We start from the raw sequence: 18,840 nt of genomic DNA on the forward strand, positions 1-18,840 counted from the left end.
TTACAAGAATGATGATCTAATCTCCAATCAAAATTGGCATGACTTTATCATCATCATTGAGCTATAGCTAAAGAAGCAACTGTTTTTTTTTTGACTATGATGTTCATCAGTTCGTCATATTCATGATTTTCCATTACTTTTTCTCTAACTATTGATATTTTTTTTTTGCAATTTGATTTTAAATTATACAAGTGACGCCATCTATTAACAGAAAAAAAATCTATGAACAGTAAATGCTCTATAAATGTGAAAAATTGGCTAAATTATTAATTAATACTGTTTCTTGACTTTTTGTTGTAGTTTTGTATCTCTATTTTGTATCAAATGGAGAATCGTAAATTCCATGACCAGTCTTTTTTGAAATCTATCCACATTTTTAGATATAAACTTGTACATATTGAATGATTTATTTGATTTAATACAATGAATGATGAATGAAAAAATTTGTACAAAGTGATAAATAAAACAAAAATTAATTTTCTTGACAGAAATAGAGAAAGCAAAAGACTAAAAAAAGATTGACATTTTCAAAAATCAAATTGAATTATCATCATTATTATACATGTGTTGCAATGCTTATTTTTGAAATGCAATTATCCAATTCTTTGGCAAGAGATGGCGGTGGTGTAGGCATCGGCGTTGATTTGACTCGATTATTATTAACAGCAATGCCAATCGGTTGTGATGAATGAACCGAATACGGATTTGCCTGATACATATCGATCGTCGATGGTGATGATATAGGATTTTGATTGGCGGCCATCTGAATATTATTATCAAATTGTTGTTGTTGTTGCTGTTGTTGTTGATAAAATTGCTGTGCCAGATATGGTGAATAGGAATTTCGATTTGAATTCGGTATCGATGCTAAATGTCTGGTCAACGTTGAATAATTAGTCGATGATAACGGTGGCATAGCAACAATTTGATCCGATTTGGCCATGTTGTTATTCTGCAGAAATAAATTGAGAAAACATTAAAACCATCGAACATTCATTAAATCAATTGAATAATGAAAAACATAAATTACATTGATAATTCATTCATAAATTGATTCACTTAGACAAACTGAAATCATCAACCTGATCCAATACTGTAAATCAATTCATGAAAACATCCTCATTTTCATTTATCGATCAATCAATGGATTGTTACAGGTTTCTACTACTATTATTTGAACACAAACATTTTCATTCTCTTAACTTTATCGCCACTGCCTTTCATACACAATCATAATAATAATCATAATTAAGTCATTAATTTTCTTCCAATTTGAACATTGGTTTCTATAACAAACAACCAGATCAACAACAGCAGCACGATGAATGTATACATAGAAGAAAAAATGACGATCATCATTTACGAATCCAAGTTATTATTAGTTAGTTTTCCATTCAGAAGTTCGATTTGGGCGAAAATTGTGACAACAACAACAATCGCGAAATCAGAATGAATGGCCAGCCAATATTTACCCAGTTTATTCATGTTTGTTTGGATAATCTAATCTTTGATCTTGTGGTCTGTCTGGTGGATTGATGATTGTTGTTATCATCAACATCATTATTATGATGATTCCAATTATATATCATTTTCTTAAATACAAAATGAAGAATGATCCTGTCGATAAGAGTTTGTTTTTTTCTCGGCTAAAATTGGCATCAATCTTTTCACATCATCATCATCATGATGATGTATCAACATAATAGGTATGGTCGTGTGATTATTGTAGATTTATTTTCCTAGTTTTTTGTTTGTTTGTTTGTTTGTTCTGTCAACAACTGGTTGGTCAATCCATTTTTCATCGATTATATTGGTTCTGAATACAAGTGGATTCCAATTTTCTACTAAACCATCCACAAAAAGGATTCATCTCATTGATTTAGATTTATTATTCAGCTTTCTGTATTTGTCTTTCAACAATGACATGACACACATAATTCGAAACTCGAATTCATTCGTACTATGATGATGAATGAAGATCTGAGAAAAAAACATGTATCAATTGTGTGTCCACAACAGATCTAACTTGGGATTCGTGAAAATCAACAGAAAAAACACAGCCTTTATGTGAAATTATCTGATTACATTTGAGGAAAAAAGTTGATCAAAACAATTATGCTATGTGTGTGTTTAGACAAATTAACTGTTTGATTTCCGTTGGATTAATGAGTGGATGGATTTTGTGGCTACCTGTTTGCATCATGGCTTGATAGGTTTTTCAATCAAAACAAAATTCATCGTTGACAAGCATCAACAATCATCATCATTATGGATTTTGATTGCTTTTTGAATTGATCCATTTGATTCATTTAGAAAATCTCCTACTATGTGTTTATGTGGTCTATCTGATACAATAATGATGGCTTGTTGGACCAAGTCAATCGTTTTTTATGGATCAATTTATAACAGGTATTCAGACACTTATGTAATGCCTTTGTTCATTCGACCTGACCACAACACGCAAACTAATTGATGATCAATCATTTCAACAATATCCATCATCAAAAACATTGCAATCAAAGTCTTCAACATAGTCATCATTATCATCTATAGATCTAAATTTTGTTTTTTTTTTGTTTTCATCATTATACACTGCTGTTTTATGTGTGCTGAATTTCGTTGATCTATACATTGTTCAAATGTTACTTATCTCAATCAACAACATTCGAATGGACATTATCTTTTAAATTTTTGGCTTTACTTGTCAATTCAAGTCTAAAAATTCATTATCATTTCTCTTCTTTCATAGTCGTCGCCGGTCAATGAATCTGAAAATTTTTGCCATGTTCTGATTGGACCAATTTTTTCATGTGACAAATTAATTCATGTTCACTATTCATTGAATGAATGAACGATCTATCTATCTATCCATCTATCTATTTATCAATCTATGTATGTATAAATGTAGTCTGTTTGATCAGAAACATAGCCGAAATTCATCAAATAAATTTTCTCTGGCAATCACTATTGAGATGTCGCATCTGTATGTCTGTCTATTGAATGATCGTGGTGAATGTGAACGACGACCATCTCGATATCTCAACATTTGATATTGAATGGTAAAATATTCTTGTTGTGTGGCCTGTGTTCATCAATGAAATGGATACAAATTGATTCTGTGACATTGAAATTGTCACAGTCTCTCTCTCTCTCTCTCTCTCTCTCAACATATCATAATTCACTTTGGATTTGATCAATCCAAGCAAAAGTAATTATGAAATTCAAAAAACTCACCGATATCATCGGTGAATTCAATTCACTAGCTGTATCGAAAACTGAATTGGCAAAAAATGGTGGTGATGTTGGTCTCTGATGATGATGAGGATGATGAGAAACATTAGCACCATTCATAGTACCAAATTGCATTGCTTGATTGTTCATCAATTGTGAATGAGGCGATCGCCGTTGATGATTATGAAGGCTATTAATTGTTCGACTGATAATACCAGTGTTTGGTCCAGGTGATGAACTGCTAGTGGGCTGATCTAAATATACAGGAAACGAGGATGATGTTGATGAACGTTGCGATCCAGTCGATCCGGATCGTGTAATAATTGTTCCAGTTTCTGTTGGTCCATTTTTATCTAGAAAATAATGTGCTATAATTGAACAAATTATGTTTTTCAAAGACACAAAAACGAAGCATTTACCGGAAGAGGAATTTGTCCGCGTTGAATGTGTTGAATAGATATTATGATTATCTGGATTATCCAAGCTACCCATGTAATGTTCTTTGCTATCTTTTTCACCATCAGATTCAGTTTCCTGATTTTGACGTTGTTGTTGTTGTTTCACAAGATTTCGATGTTTAATCGACAACAAAAGAATTGTTGTTGTCAATACGACAAACACAAGAATCAATATGGCAATGGCAACGAATATGACAATTGTGGAAAAACTCGCTGTTGTCAATGAAGAAGAATTATGTTGTCATCGTAGCACAGAGTTTAGAAAACTTACTTTTTTCTTCTAACGACACTAGATGCCAATCCGAACCATAACTATTAACTACAACACAATTATAATAGCCGAAATCATTCTAATTTCGATCGAAATGTATCATGTGAAAAAAACAAAACCCAGCTGAAATTAATGCGAATTACTTGGAGAAAAAAAAATTACCTCGAACGTTTGTCGAATATCAAATGATGTTCGTTGTACGACCATTTCTTCTTTTAGTGTTTCCTCGTGTATATCGATATTGATGGGAATATTGTTGGCTGATCCTGATGTGAAAATCTGTCCATTATGTATCCATGTAATGGCTATTGGTGATGGTACCGATTCGACTAGACATTCTAAATGTCCCGGTTCACCCAAAACCGCAAAGAAACGATTATTCTGCAATGATGACGATGACTTTTGTTTTGGATTTGTACCAAGATTATTATCATTAACTGGATAAAGTAGACTATAATATGATGATGTCGGTGACGGTGTTGATGATGATTGCTGTGCTTTCCGGATCTTTGGTGGACCTGCATATAATAATCATCAATCGAAATGAAACAAAACGATCAGATTTAAAAAAAATCTTGAAACTTGATCGATAATCATAATCATCATTATCCATCATCATGATATCTATGGCTATCTGTTTGTTGTTGTTATTATGAAAATAATGATGCTCTACACATATGATGATGATGATGATATTTAGATTATCGATCTCTTTTCTTTTCCCATTCGCGATATTCGGTTATTATCATGAAAAAACAAGACCAAATAAAACACTATCACTATCCAATGATGACGATATAATGATGATGATACCCCGAAACAACAACGATGTAAGCAACTAGCCAACAACAGTGCAATTAGCATTATTCCCCGTGTTTTTTTTTGTCTTTATCACACAATCTTTTCTTTTGGTCACTACAAACAAAATTGAAATGATTGCCCGCTGGCTTTTTTCCAAGTCGCACTTGTTGCTGTTGATGCTGTGTGTGAATCACGAACCTGTTGCGCGCGTAATAATTAACTTTTTTTTCTTTCTTTTCGTTTTTATCATCGGTATTTCGGTAGCCTATGCGATCTGTTTTTTTCGATTTCATTTCAAAGCCACACAAACAACGACTTTGAATCACTGGAAAATTAAAAACGGCAACAAGACAGTGGCCATTATCTTTTCTACGAAATGAAAATCTAGGAGGGTAAAACATTGTTAATAGTCATGAAAATGCTAGAAATGTCCATGACTACTGTATTTCAAAGGATCTCTGGCATACGGTCATAAAAATTGAATCGTTAATCGAATCTTAATGATTAGAACGTGAACAAAAGACAACAATTTCTTTGCAATTGATGTTTTTTCCATAACAATAAAGTTGCACGAACTTTGAAATGTTTTGATTTTCGAACAAAAATTCTAAAAGACACTTTTACCGAACGAATCGCCTTTTAATTCACGGTTATTCAATCATCATCTTGGTTGATCTATTCTTTATGGGTGTTTGGCAGTGAAAAATACTACAATGTAACCATATACCATTCATAGAGGGTAACCCGACTGTTGTCGTGCAGACCGTATAGAAAAAAATCGGCCAAAACTAGCTAGAGGATTCGAAAATCATAATTTACACCCTTGGTCTGTGTATTCACTTGCACGACATCATTATCGCACATCTTATAGAAACATTTGTAGATGTGTAAAAGCCAACAGCCAAGCATCTTAACCAACATTGTTGATTGTGGATTTGGATGGCCATCAAAATCGACACTAAAATTTTTTTTCATAACTTAAAGTAGTAGCTTTATGTTTTTTATTTGATGCTATTCACAATCAAATTCTCATGGCACGTTTTCACATTACTACTACTCATTTGGTTACATTGTTGTTCATTTAATGTGATGGAGAAAATGGCGGGTTGGGTTTCACAAATGTATGTTTCAAATTCTATACAACAAAAAACATTTCTCTTTTTATCCTTGAACAAGAAAATTTTGTCATTCCATCAATACAATCGTTTTGAATTTGAATTCAAACTCAAACAAAACATACGCTGAAGGTCGTGAAATTCTGTGTGTGTGTGTGTGTGTATGTGTCTATTCTATTGAATGCTCGTGCAGTATATACATTATTAAATTATACAATTGAAAAGTACCGAAATGATTTCAAAGTGAACAGATAGAGATAGAAATTGTAGGTAGGTATTAATTATGGTTTTTGTTTAATTTTGATTTGATAATTGTCCAACAATTGTTGCCAATCCAACCATGTATTATACAATGGACATCTGTACTATGGATGTCGATGATGGATGAATTTTTTGTTTTTAATTTCCAGGATCATTTACATTTGAGAAAATCCTTCCACCATTCTTAATTCTTAATCTTTACCGAATATCGATTTTCACTTCCTTATAAACACAAATTTCTGCCATTGCTCAATCTCTCAATCAATATCAATATACTTTAATTAAGAGCACAAATCTTTTGCCACATCTCATCATTGTAATGGCTGAATTAGCGGGTGAAATGAAAAAAGGCAAAAGAGAGGCAGCCACTTATGAAATGTATCAGACAAACAAAACAAACAAATAAATGAGCCATTAGAGTTTGTTTGTTTAGAATCAATACATTGATCAGTTCCTGATTTGATTCATTCGTTCATTCATTCATTCATTATTCCATGTGTGTCTGGCTGTTTTCATAAGAATTTGTCATGTTGTTTTTACAAGCAAAATGATTACACTAGTACTTACCATTAATTCGAAGATAAATGATGGCCGAAATCTCTTGGAATCCTTTCACTGAAACTCGACATAAATATTCACCAACATTCTCTTCTTGAACATTACGTATGGTCAATTTCGGACCAGTGCTCATCACTGAACTTGTGCCCACTTTAATCCATGTTATTTCTGGTGCAGGATTTCCATCCACTGGACAAGCTAATCGGACAGTATCACCAGGATTCGCACCATAAACATATTCAATTGTTGGCGAAAATGAAGGACCATATGCAATGTTCAATGTAATCGATGATTGTCCAGTACCGACTGGATTCGATACTTTGCATTGGATTTCGGCACCATTAAATGATTTGTCCACATTATCGATAACTAATTCATTGCCATGATCGCCAATGATAACTTCGTTATTACGTAACCATTCGTAAATCATGGAATTTTTGCCTGGATTGCCATCTGCCATACAACGGAATCGTATCGTATCGCCAACTCTGCCATGCAAATTCGACACACCAAACACTGACAAAGGCTGTGATGGCAATGTGTTGCCGTTATTATTATTATTATGAGCAACGACAATTCGTGACACTTCTAATTTAACTTCGGGTGCATATTTAACTTCTAACATAATGGCCGCCGTTGGTGTGGTCATCGATGAATTTATCGATGCGTATGGTGATGATGAAGCAAATGTAGGATGTGACGAACGACAATATAGACGTTTTTGATGATCACTTTTTGTCGGTTCAAACGTCCATTTTAAAGCCGTATTGAATCTTTTACCATCATTCATAGTCGTTATCTTTGTGGTAATGCCTTTTTTCACTACACGATTTCTTGAATTGATCCATGAAAGCTATTGAATGATAACGATAACGACAATAAAAAATCAAATCAGATTTTACATTTTACATAAAAAATAAATGTCGGAAAGTGAATTGAAAGAAACAGGTAAAAAAATTAGATTAGATTTCGGACTTTGACCAAAAAAAAGTTTTACTTTTTTCGATTTGTCATTATCAATTCGAATAAAAATCTTTTCTAGGAAATGGCTAATCATCATTGGCGAATCAGAAGCGTTGAATTTCACCAGGCACGCAAACCTTTTTCGGAATTACATTCGAAACGGAATCGATCATGCACGATCAATCATTGAATGAATGATCAATTGTTTTTTTGTTCAATTTTAAATTCAAAATTCAATTGAAATGAATAAATTTTTTTCCCTGTGCAAAAAATAATCAGCTCAGCTACCGTCGTGGTTTTCATGTAACAAATCAATATTCAACCAATAAATATTGAGGGGGTATCGATCAATCAATAAAGATGATGATGATCAAGACATCGGAGAGGAGTATGACTAACTTTGATTTAAATTTAATTAAATTACAACCATTTGAATGGTGGAGAAAACAAAAGAGTCTAATATATCGATTGAAGGGTGTACACTGTACACTGCACACACTCTATAAACATTTGCCATCAATTTATTGTGTTATCTATCAATCTAACGAAAATTGGTTTGGTAATTTGAATTCCAATGTCGATGGTTGATGGTGAAGATGAAGATGATGACCACCATCAGTGTGTGTGTGTGTGTGTTTGTGCTGCGATCATCCTCATTATCATTACCGCACACAAGTGATTGAAAAATAATTCTGTGCTCTCTGCTCGTCGTTTTCTCATCATCTAAAAATCAATCTGGTTTTTTTCGTCAATTTTCTTGTTGTTGTTGTTGTTTGCCATTCATTCATTTTCAAAGTTTATCATTTTTTCTTTCTCAGACTCATAATTCAAACATTTTTGTGTTTTTTTTCTTGTTTGGATAAGCATGTGACCGACACACGAGACTGTGTGTGTTGTCCATGTTTTGACATGCAACTAAAATATTTACTTTGGTTCATCTTTGGTGACCAGAATGAAAAATACAGGTAGCCTAATCAATGATTTGTTCAAAATAGTGAAATCGATGATCATTGATTTGAATGAAATAATTGAAAAAATTGTGCAAGTTTTAAAACAAACCTCAGCAGCAGGTCGACCACCATGTGATTCGCATGTTAATTCAATTTTGTTGCCCGCTGTGGTCGATAATAGTTGTACTTCTTGTTGTTGTAGATTATTATTATTTAGATGATGATGATATGGTACAAGATTACCCAAAACAATGACAGGATCATCGGGTCGTACACGTACGGTCAAACGTGCATTCTGTGATCGAATTCCTGGCACATTATCCAATGCACCAACTTGACATTGAAATGTGGCATCATCTTCCAGTGTTACTGATGATATTTTCAATGAATAATCGCCTGAAATGAAATTTTATAGAACAAAAATTAAATTAAATTAAATTAAATTCACAAATTTAAAACAGAAATGTTGAGATGTGATCACAATGATTGGTCACGATTGTAGTTTTCAAACATTTTTTTCTTCTCAATCTTGACAAGAGAGATAAATGAAATTCATATCGATACAGATAAGGCACATGGGTTATATGCCAAATACGAAATTTCGCTAATTAGCTGCTGTTGTCTATCCATCTAAATGAAATCAGATTCCTCGTCAATCAATCACTCGAGTCTTATCATTATCATGATCTGTAGAATTTAATCCAGGAAAAATTCCTTATTTTATTTCGTAGAAATCAAGTCATCAAAATGGTGGTAATTTAGGCCAAATTATTATTGCTAATCCTTTGACAAACAAGGATCAATGAATTACCAAGACTGTATATCATTATGTCCTTCTTATCATTAACACTATCATTTCATTTCTAAGTTAAATTGGCAGTTTTTTAATTTTTTAAAAATAAATTTAGCACACACATGAATATCTCCAGTAATGAATGAATGTTTGCCATCTCTCTATATATGTTAGTTCTAATCTAATTCATTTCCATCGACAATTTTTACCAATAATCAATCGATTTTAGATGATTTACGATCAAAGAGTCAGACACGTTTGTCTTTTTGTTTCAATCAATCGAATCAGTTCAATGAGTTGATTTCATTTTAGCTCAATCGAACAAAATAAAATCAGATCATTATCATCATTGATTAAAGGGGATCGAGCTGTTTTTGTCCGACTATAGTTTTAATTTTGAAAACAAAAACAAAAACAAAAAATGAAATTAAATTAAATTTTCGCCCATCGAATCGAATGTGAAATGAAATCACACCTGACGTGTTTGAATGCTGAAACACTCACACCTGTTGCTTCACAAACATTCATGTTTTAATCAAGTGGTATCATCGACTCTGAAATTATAGCGAATCAAATCAAATTAATGAATTTAATGAAAACTTACCAGTAGCATCATTATGCATCATTGAATAGGTGGGAAATCCTTCCAATCGTGGATCAGCGCCAAGACCGAATCCATCTCGTGTCCCTATGAAAAAAAGTTGAAAAATATGAAAAAAAAACATACAAAAAATCATGACCTTTGGCATGACTATGTGATATCCATAGTTAATCTATAATGGGACCTGCAATCATTTTCTTGTGATTCACATTCATTTATTTTTGACTTTTATCTCGAGTGAACGAAAAGAAAAAAAAATTTTTCTTTTCGTTTTGCAAATTCATATGTTGCTAATGGATTTTTTTTTTAAATTTAAAAATTTTTTTCCTGATGAATGAAAATTGTCAATTTTAAATTATCCAATCAAGATATATTCATGGTTATCGGCAAAAAAATGTCACCAAATCAAAAAGAAAATGGTGACAGAAATCTTAAAGGCGGCCATATCATATTGCTCTCTTGTTCGGAAGCATCAATAAAGCCGCCGTTTTTTGGATAATGATGACGATCTTTCAGGAGATCAACACTAGAAATTCAACGAGAAAATCACTTTTTCTTTATTCGATTTAATGAATATCAAATTTTGTTTCAATTCATTTTTTTCCACAATACAAACAACTTTAACTTTCAAACAAAAAGTGAAACCAAATTATCAGTTCAAACACTACTCCATCTTGGAATGAATGTTAGAATGGTAGAATGACTGGCTCAGCATGATAATCATCATCATCAGTAATTACAGGTAATATAAATTTGGCAGAAAAAATGACTTGATTGAATGTGAATTTTGTACTTGGTTGTGAGACCCTGATGTGAAAGATTCTTCTTCTTCAAAATAGAAAAGCATATGATGCCTGTAGCGTTTGTTTTTCACAGACAAAGAAAAACAAAAACATCAGTCTAATCTAAGAATATATAGGAAAAATCGTTTTTTCCGAAAAGCATCACTATTTAAATTGAAAATAAAAAATCAAATGTTTCACATAAATCAAATGTTTCAAGTTTATAGTTCTGATGATTCTACAGGTCGTCGTTGTCGTGTGCTGTCGTTCGTATTTCGGTTGCTAAATCAAGGATGAAAAAATAAATTCATCCAACATCAAAAACAAAAAAAAAAAAAACAAAACAAAACAAAAACTAATCCCTAACTCCACATACACACGAAGCTACTGTGTGTGTGTGTGGATGATTTGTCGCACGATATCTTTATCTCTTTTATCTTGGTGATCAATCTATCTCTATCATTCACCATAAATTGTCGACTTTGCTATCCTGGATGATTACCATCTGAAGGATTAAAAAAGTTTGTGATCCAGAAACAAATAAACAACAACATTAAAGTGTAAATAACGAGTTTGTGGTTATATAGTTTTACTGATCCAGTTTGATTGGTGATGAAATGGTGAAAATAAAAAAAAAAAACTTACATTGAACAGTACCAGCTTTATTCGAAACACGACATGGTAATATAATCGATTCGCCAATATTAACGGTTAGATTTTCTGGTTCAATTAGAAATCTTTGCAATTTGATTGTGCTACTATGATGATGATGATGATGATGTGAATCTGACAGTGATGATGACTGTCGTTTAAAACGATCATTAATAATGATCATTTTTGTGGATGACGCATCAATCAAAGATGACATGCTCAACATTGCTTGTTGTTGTTGTTGTAGCTGTTGACATTGTGACATGTTTGTCATCATCATCATCATCATGATAATGAACGATAAACAATCCGTCCATGGGTGTTTCTTTCGTTTTTTATCGAACCATAATGAACCAATACTGCTGCTGTTGCTGCTGCTAGTTGTTATTGATATTGTCGGACACATCGTTTGTGGACAATTGAATTGATTAAATGAGACCATTTTTTCGCAGGTTGATGAATGTGATGATTTTTTCAATGATCGACTAGAGTGATGATGATGATTTGAATCAAATTATAGTGATGGATAAGGCACTTGAATGATGTAGTCGGAAACGGAATAACGATAAAATAAATGATTGAATAAATGATTGATAATAATGATGATGATGATTGATTGATTGATTGATGTTTGTGCAAATATTTGATTTTTTTTTTGTAACGGAGTAATCGATTATTATTATTACCGCTTTTATGACCAATAATCAGCGTTGGCGAATGTTTGTGGTGGTCATCACTTTGTGATTGATGGAAGCTAGTAGGAATATAGGCCATTCACAATAATGACGATGACAACTGATGCAATGATCATCCATATTGATGCGGTTATTATTATTATTATCGATCATATATAGATAGATTTAAATTGCTACAAATCACGCAAAATAAAATGCTGAATGTTTTTAATTTTTCCATTTTTTTCGTCCATTGATAATTTTGAGCAGAGAGTGAAAAAAGAAATGAAAAGAAACAAACAAATTAATTCAATTGAAATGTGTTATATATTCACAACAACAACAACAAGTCATTTGGCAAAGACATTTATACATGATTTATTTGCCATATTGTTGCCAATATCGATTAACCAAATGTTTGTATTTTGTCAAAGATAAACACCCATTACAAGTAAATGACATTGTAAAATTTGGGGCGTTATAACCACTCTAACACTAATCCATTCACTGGCTTTGCTAGCAAGCTGCTGCTGCTGCTCAAGAATTGGCTGATCGAATGATGAATGAATGTGAAAAATACCGTGTGAAAATGAAATTAGAGTCTAGAAAAAGAATTTAGTGAGCACGATTTTGTTTGTTTCGATCATCATCATCATCATCTTTTTACTAATTCGGATCTATAATCATTTGGGAAGAGAAAAACAGATCATCATGACAAGACCTCATGAATGTCATGAAAAACAAATGCCATTCCCAATAATAGTAGTGAATCGGTTAATCAAAATATTTTCTTACGATTAAGATTTCGAAGAAAAAATTCATAACATCTGTCAATAATCTACAAATTGATGCTTTGATCACTTGTCAAGATGATGATGACAACAACATGAAATTTTCATTTCATCTATTTCCACGTTCGTTCACTCCGCCATGTATGTTTGATCTTTGTGTGTTTTTTCTCTGTTTTACCAACGTCCGTTTGTGTGCGTGTGTGTGTGAGTGTGTGTGTGTGTTAGTAGATGTTCGTGTGTGTTCTTGCAGATCATCATCATCAAAAATAGCCAAGGAACTGATGTTTGTTGATGATGGATCCATCATTCCGATCATGGTTTAATCTAGATTTTGGCTAATTAAAAATTATATTTAAAACATCATCGACATCGACAACAACAACTGTCCAAACGGGAATGAAAAGATTTGACCTGGAAAAAACTTTCCACAAAAAAAAGAAATGGGAAAAAGCTTTGTGAGAAAAAAAAATGAAAATGTAACTTATACAAACACCACACAGTATTGATGATATTGGCTCGAATAAAATTTAATTTTATTTCCTCCACTTTCAGACTCGTTAATTTGAGTTTTATATAGGCACAAACTACATGTTGATACAAATGTTTGATGATGATGCTGAGAATAATGAAATTCGCCAAAATAAATAAACTGAAAATTGAAATATCTGATGACGATGATAATGATAATTGGAAAAAAGTGATGTGCGACAATTATGAATGCCATAAAAAATCATCATCATCATCATCATTTGAATTTTCGAATCGACGAAAGAAACAAGTAGATGCCTGTATAGTCAATTGGTGGGTGACAATTTTCAATGGAAATTGTCATCATAACAAAGCCTCGCAATCAGAAAAAAATTGAGAAAAACATTTGATACCTTTTAATTTATCCATTATGACCATTATCAGTTATAGGTCAAAGATACAATTACCTGGACACTATGAAATGACCATTAGTTTGGAATATTAAATACAGAATCCAAATGAAAAGATGTCAACAACATTGGCGAAGAAAAATGAAGAAAGAAAAAAATTTTTTATTGCTCAGTGGTTCTAATCAAGATTTTTATTTAAAAAAAAATTTCAACTCAAAAAACGGGTCCCAAAATTTGACTTTCTTTGCTTTTTGGCCGCCTATGTCATTGAGAACGAAAATGTTCGGGCCATTTAGATAACCGAATGATGATTATCATTTCCAATTTCATCAAGTTTTTTCTTCATCGAACCAATAATTAAATGAAATTATCCAACATTATCAACCATCATACACTTGTGGATATCGAGAAAAAAACTTTGCCTTATCATTCAAATCAATGATGTTCATGTCTGTGGCTACTGAACAAAAACGCTTGAAACTCAAGAAAAATATGGTGACATTTTCTGGATTTGAATTTTGAATTTTTCTTCCCCATTAAATTTTGCATACAAAAAAATGTGTTTTTTTTGTTGTTTTCAGTGATAATAAGATAAAAGCCCCATTTTTGGATCTAAATTGACAAGCGAGAAACATTGAAAATGAATGACTATGAGTATGATGACATTTGACACATAGTGAAAATCAGCATATGTGTGATTGACGTTTGGCTCGCGACTACTGTGTTGATGCATGTTATAACTTTTTTAGCCAAGAAAACATTGCCATTCAATTTATCATAGACTCAGTATACGAGTATGTGGATGATTTGTTTTTGTTGAAAAATCTGTTTGAAAACATTATGAAACGAATCATTATTTGTTTGGCAAATCAATACTATTTGGGGTGCCAATAAAAACATAACAACAAACATTGAATGCATCGATTAATTGTTTTTGATGGCCTGGAAGTTGTCAAACTAAAAACTTTTAAATGGCTGATAATGTCAAACATAACAACCAGTTATCGATGCAAAAGTAGGTGGATTTCAATTCAATATCATCATCAACATCTTGTATGTAAACATAGTTAAACAAATCGTTGATCAATCAATCACTATTAATGTATTGGGATTAACGTTTCAAACCGAACCCCTTTTCTGTATGGAATGAAAAACTGTCCTTTGGCATGTTGGATCAACCGACAAAACAACAAAAAAAACAATCATCATCATTATCATACATTCAAACATGGCCGTAAATTTCATCATTTCAACCATAGTTTCATGGAAAATGCTGATGATGGACATAAAATGAGCTGCCATCACAAGAGAGAGGTCAATTTGATTCAATTTATGGTCAAATAAATTGAACAAAAACAACTATCAAAGGGGTCACCATGGCAAACACACACACAAAAATTGATGAATTTCCGCACGGTAACGTAACTTGTAATAATAATAAAAAATGGAAACAAAAGAACAAGGAATTCGAGTGAAAAAAAAGAAATTGGAAACTAATTTGCCATTATTTGTTTAATAATAATATCAAACTGACCGCTCCATAACCGAGCACTAGTATTTTGTTTCTATTCAACAATTCAAAACAAAACAAAAAACATCGAGGATGATGATGATGAGTGACCCTTCTGAATGGATGGATGTAAACCTCATGATGGACTCGGACCATCAACCATACTGATTGATTGGTCGGTCATTTGGTTGGTCGGTTGGTTGGTTGGTATATCGATCGATCTATAACCAAGCAAAATTTGAAAAATTTTCAGAACCCTCGAATGTTGAGGTTACAGTTATCGAATAGCAGAATGATGTTGTGCATTCAGATTTTGATGATTGCATAAAGATAAGATACAGATTACAGTTTGGTGTTTGGGAAAATAAAGAAAATTTAAAATTCAACTTTATCACTACACAACTTGTTTGCAATCAAGTGTCAATGTTCAAAGTTCAACGATTCAACTAAATGGAATGAATCAACATACCAATAAAAGAATATGATCGGAAAAAATCAAATCAAATCAAATCAAATGATGACTGAAACTTTTCCCGAACCACATATCGAATCATCGGCCAGGAACCGATAAAAAGAAGAGAAAAAATCGTGGTATCTGACTACTAAATTACTCTAAACAACAACAATTGATCAATTTGATTGTCCGAATAACATCATTGATGGTGAACAATTCAGATAAAAATGATGATGAATACCGTTCAAGTCATCAAGTAATCTTTTACGAACATTGCACTACTTCCGATCAACGAACAAACAAGCAAACAACAACAACAACAAAATGGCTCGATTGATTGATCGATTGGGAAAACCACCACCACCACCACCACCAATCAATCGTCAGTGTAATCAAATGAATTATACAATAGCTACATGATTGTAGTGTCATCATTGATATCGATCATGAACCATGGCTATCCATTCAACAACATTAAGATGATTGGGGCCGCGGCGGACGAATCGTTATTATTATGATGATGGTGATCATGGACAAGAATGGAGATCATTTTTTTACCCATCTCCATTGAAAGAGAGTTTTTATGATCATCATTTTTATTCATTAAGATGTTTGTTGGTTTTTTTATTTCTTTTTTTTTGATTTTTTATGAAATAATCAATGAATTTATGAGAAATAAATGATTATTCTGTAAATATGATGGGTGCATGAAAAGAACCTTCCCGCTGTTTTCAAAAAAAGAACTCATTTTCATTGATTGATTGCTCGAATCGACGAATCAATTTTGTTCAAGATTGTTGTAAACTCATATGAATAATCAATTGGATAATTGAATTTTTCGTATTAAAAAATCGAAACATTGAGATTGGCCAGTGTTTTATTTTTTCACATGAAAAATTAAATGTTTTTCGTTTACTATATTATCAATGACATATGCGTGTGTGTGTGTGTGCGTGTGTGGCCGGATGAATATAACCGGCATGAATTTTTTTTGTTGCTATTTCAATTTTCATCTTGGTGGTCGACTGTTTTTCATTACTTGTTGTTATGGTCGTGTTTTCTCACACACACACACACACACAAAGACACTCATTTTTTCTAATCGAATGAATGTAAAAATCTTACAAATTGAAACAAATTTATTTCTCAAGTTCGATGATCGATCGATTGATTATACAGACAAAATAATGAATACCAGCCATCACTATCAATGTATAGTAGTAGAGTAAGATATAATAAGAATCAAAAACCAAAAAACGGAAATTTTATTCGCACGACATTCGTATTTCACACAGCCATCACCATCAACACCAAAACTAGCACCAATAAAAACAAATTCGGGGTTTATTGTTGTTTTGTTCACACACACACACACACAGCAGCAGCAGCAGCAGCAGTAAGCAAGCAAATTCACAACTGTCATCGTCACTTTCCTCTTGCGTTTAGTGACAAAATTCGTGAAGAAAAAATAGAATTTTAATGGAAAAAACAAAGAAGCCTTATTGTTTTTCAATCGTGCGAAAGAAATAATTCAACAAGTGTGACAATTGTTGTTCTCTGTCAAATTGATCACATAAACTATCATTAATGTCGAATGGTATTAACATCGGAAGAATGTGTGTGTGTGTGTATGTGACAATTACTGCCAAAATTAGCACCGATAATGAACTACCTGTTGAGTTGGAATTCACAGCTCTATAGTCAGATTGGAGAACACAAAACATTCTTGGTGGTCAATAGCCAAAGACCGAATCTTCGAAACTCGTCGCAGCTGTGCTAGCCATATCAAATTGATTATTTCGTACAAAATGTCATGTGGGAATCGATTTATCACGATAACCTTTACTGGCCATGAATTTCCATGTGTAAAATAGTGTGGACAATAATCAATCAATCAATGAGTGGACAAAACAGTGATTCACTGAATTGCATAATAATTTATATCAAAAAATATTGATCAATGTACAGATGCAAATTATGGATTCAACAACAATACGAACAATCGAAAAACGAAGCAAAACGCATCCTTGTCATTAATGAACTTTGGCCAAACATATCATCATCATCATCATCAGTGGTGATGAACCTGAATTTATAACTTACATTTGTATTCACTGATGTTCTGTGGATTATAATGATCAACTTTTTTGAATGTTTTTTCTCAATGTTCAACACACTTAAACACAAACCAAAAAAAGTGAAGGAAAATGACAGGTCAACATTAAACGACGACCAAGAAAATCAAATTCCTTTCTTGATGACGATGTGATGTTCGGTTATGTTGTTTATTATGACGATGATGATGATTATCACAAGGAATCTCACTTTTGTAAACACAACACAACGATAATTGAAAATTGTAATCGATAAAACTTTTTTGATCAATTTCAATTTACTGATGTTAATGTTAATGTTAATGTTTATGTTTATGGTTATAATGGTGATAAATTCTGTCTTCTCTCACTCACTCTTGTGACACTTGTGGCATAAATCAAATGGAGAAAAAATTCACCCGTTGCACTACCAAATTCATGTTTGTAGCAAATATAATCAACTGGGTGATTTGTGGTGATCATTAACTACATAGACGATATAAAAAATAAAAACTAAATGATCATGATTCAATATGACAAGATTCGGATATGAATTCATCGATTTGTGTTGATGATGATGTTGATCACTTTCGACACCGACATCAACGACATGATTGTGAAATGCACTGAGATATACACACTAGCACAAACACACACTTGACCAAAGAAGAAAAAAATGACCACTTAAATAAACACAAATACACAAGATGGTGATTGGAACAAAAAATGAAAATTAATTTAATATATCGATCGATTGGCAAACATGTCGATCATCATCAGTGGCAGAATTTAAGTTTGAAAACTAAACAACGTGCCAATCAACGACCACAACGAAGATCCACACACATCGGATACTAGATTCGTACTGAATGTACAAGAGCGCAATTCAGACACAGTGATTGTGAATGCAGCTAGTTTATTGTTTGAAAGAATGTTGTGTCAGTCATGGATACAGACCACTGCCAAGGAAAATGTTGTGAAGAGAAACACTTGACTTGTTCTGCC

General features: G+C 32.5%; 1 protein-coding gene across 2 annotated transcripts; it reads right to left on the minus strand.

Moving 5' to 3' along the window:
- Window positions 1-373: 373 nt before the first annotated feature.
- LOC124500506 (uncharacterized) lies at window positions 374-18,710 on the minus strand. Of its 2 annotated transcripts, none has more exons than XM_075730536.1 (10): window positions 17,846-18,710; window positions 11,430-12,327; window positions 10,006-10,089; window positions 8,718-9,004; window positions 6,705-7,548; window positions 4,123-4,478; window positions 3,961-4,039; window positions 3,651-3,902; window positions 3,235-3,584; window positions 374-952 (listed from the first exon to the last, which is right to left on the minus strand). In XM_075730536.1, the coding sequence occupies exons 2-10, from the start codon at window positions 11,875-11,877 to the stop codon at window positions 557-559; spliced, it is 3,096 nt and encodes a 1,031-aa protein (XP_075586651.1). In that variant the 5' UTR covers window positions 11,878-12,327; window positions 17,846-18,710; the 3' UTR covers window positions 374-556. The 2 variants fall into 2 exon arrangements, with proteins under 2 accessions (XP_075586651.1, XP_046920545.2); XM_047064589.2 differs by having other exon boundaries at window positions 3,235-3,599.
- Window positions 18,711-18,840: the final 130 nt, after the last annotated feature.

This window comes from Dermatophagoides farinae, chromosome 4 (genome assembly GCF_024713945.1).
Source record: "Dermatophagoides farinae isolate YC_2012a chromosome 4, ASM2471394v1, whole genome shotgun sequence".
NCBI classification, from domain to species: domain Eukaryota; kingdom Metazoa; phylum Arthropoda; class Arachnida; order Sarcoptiformes; family Pyroglyphidae; genus Dermatophagoides; species Dermatophagoides farinae.

What these genes read in the sequence shown, in the direction of transcription:
- LOC124500506 (XM_047064589.2), bottom strand. Translation starts at nt 11,877, where the DNA reads ATGGTCTCATTTAATCAATTCAATTGTCCACAAACGATGTGTCCGACA. An exon ending in TAAAGCTGGTACTGTTCAAT is followed by an intron (nt 10,090 to 11,429) that starts GTAAGTTTTTTT and finishes TTTTTTTCATAG; the next exon opens with GGACACGAGATGGATTCGGT. An exon ending in GATGCATAATGATGCTACTG is followed by an intron (nt 9,005 to 10,005) that starts GTAAGTTTTCAT and finishes ATTTCATTTCAG; the next exon opens with GCGATTATTCATTGAAAATA.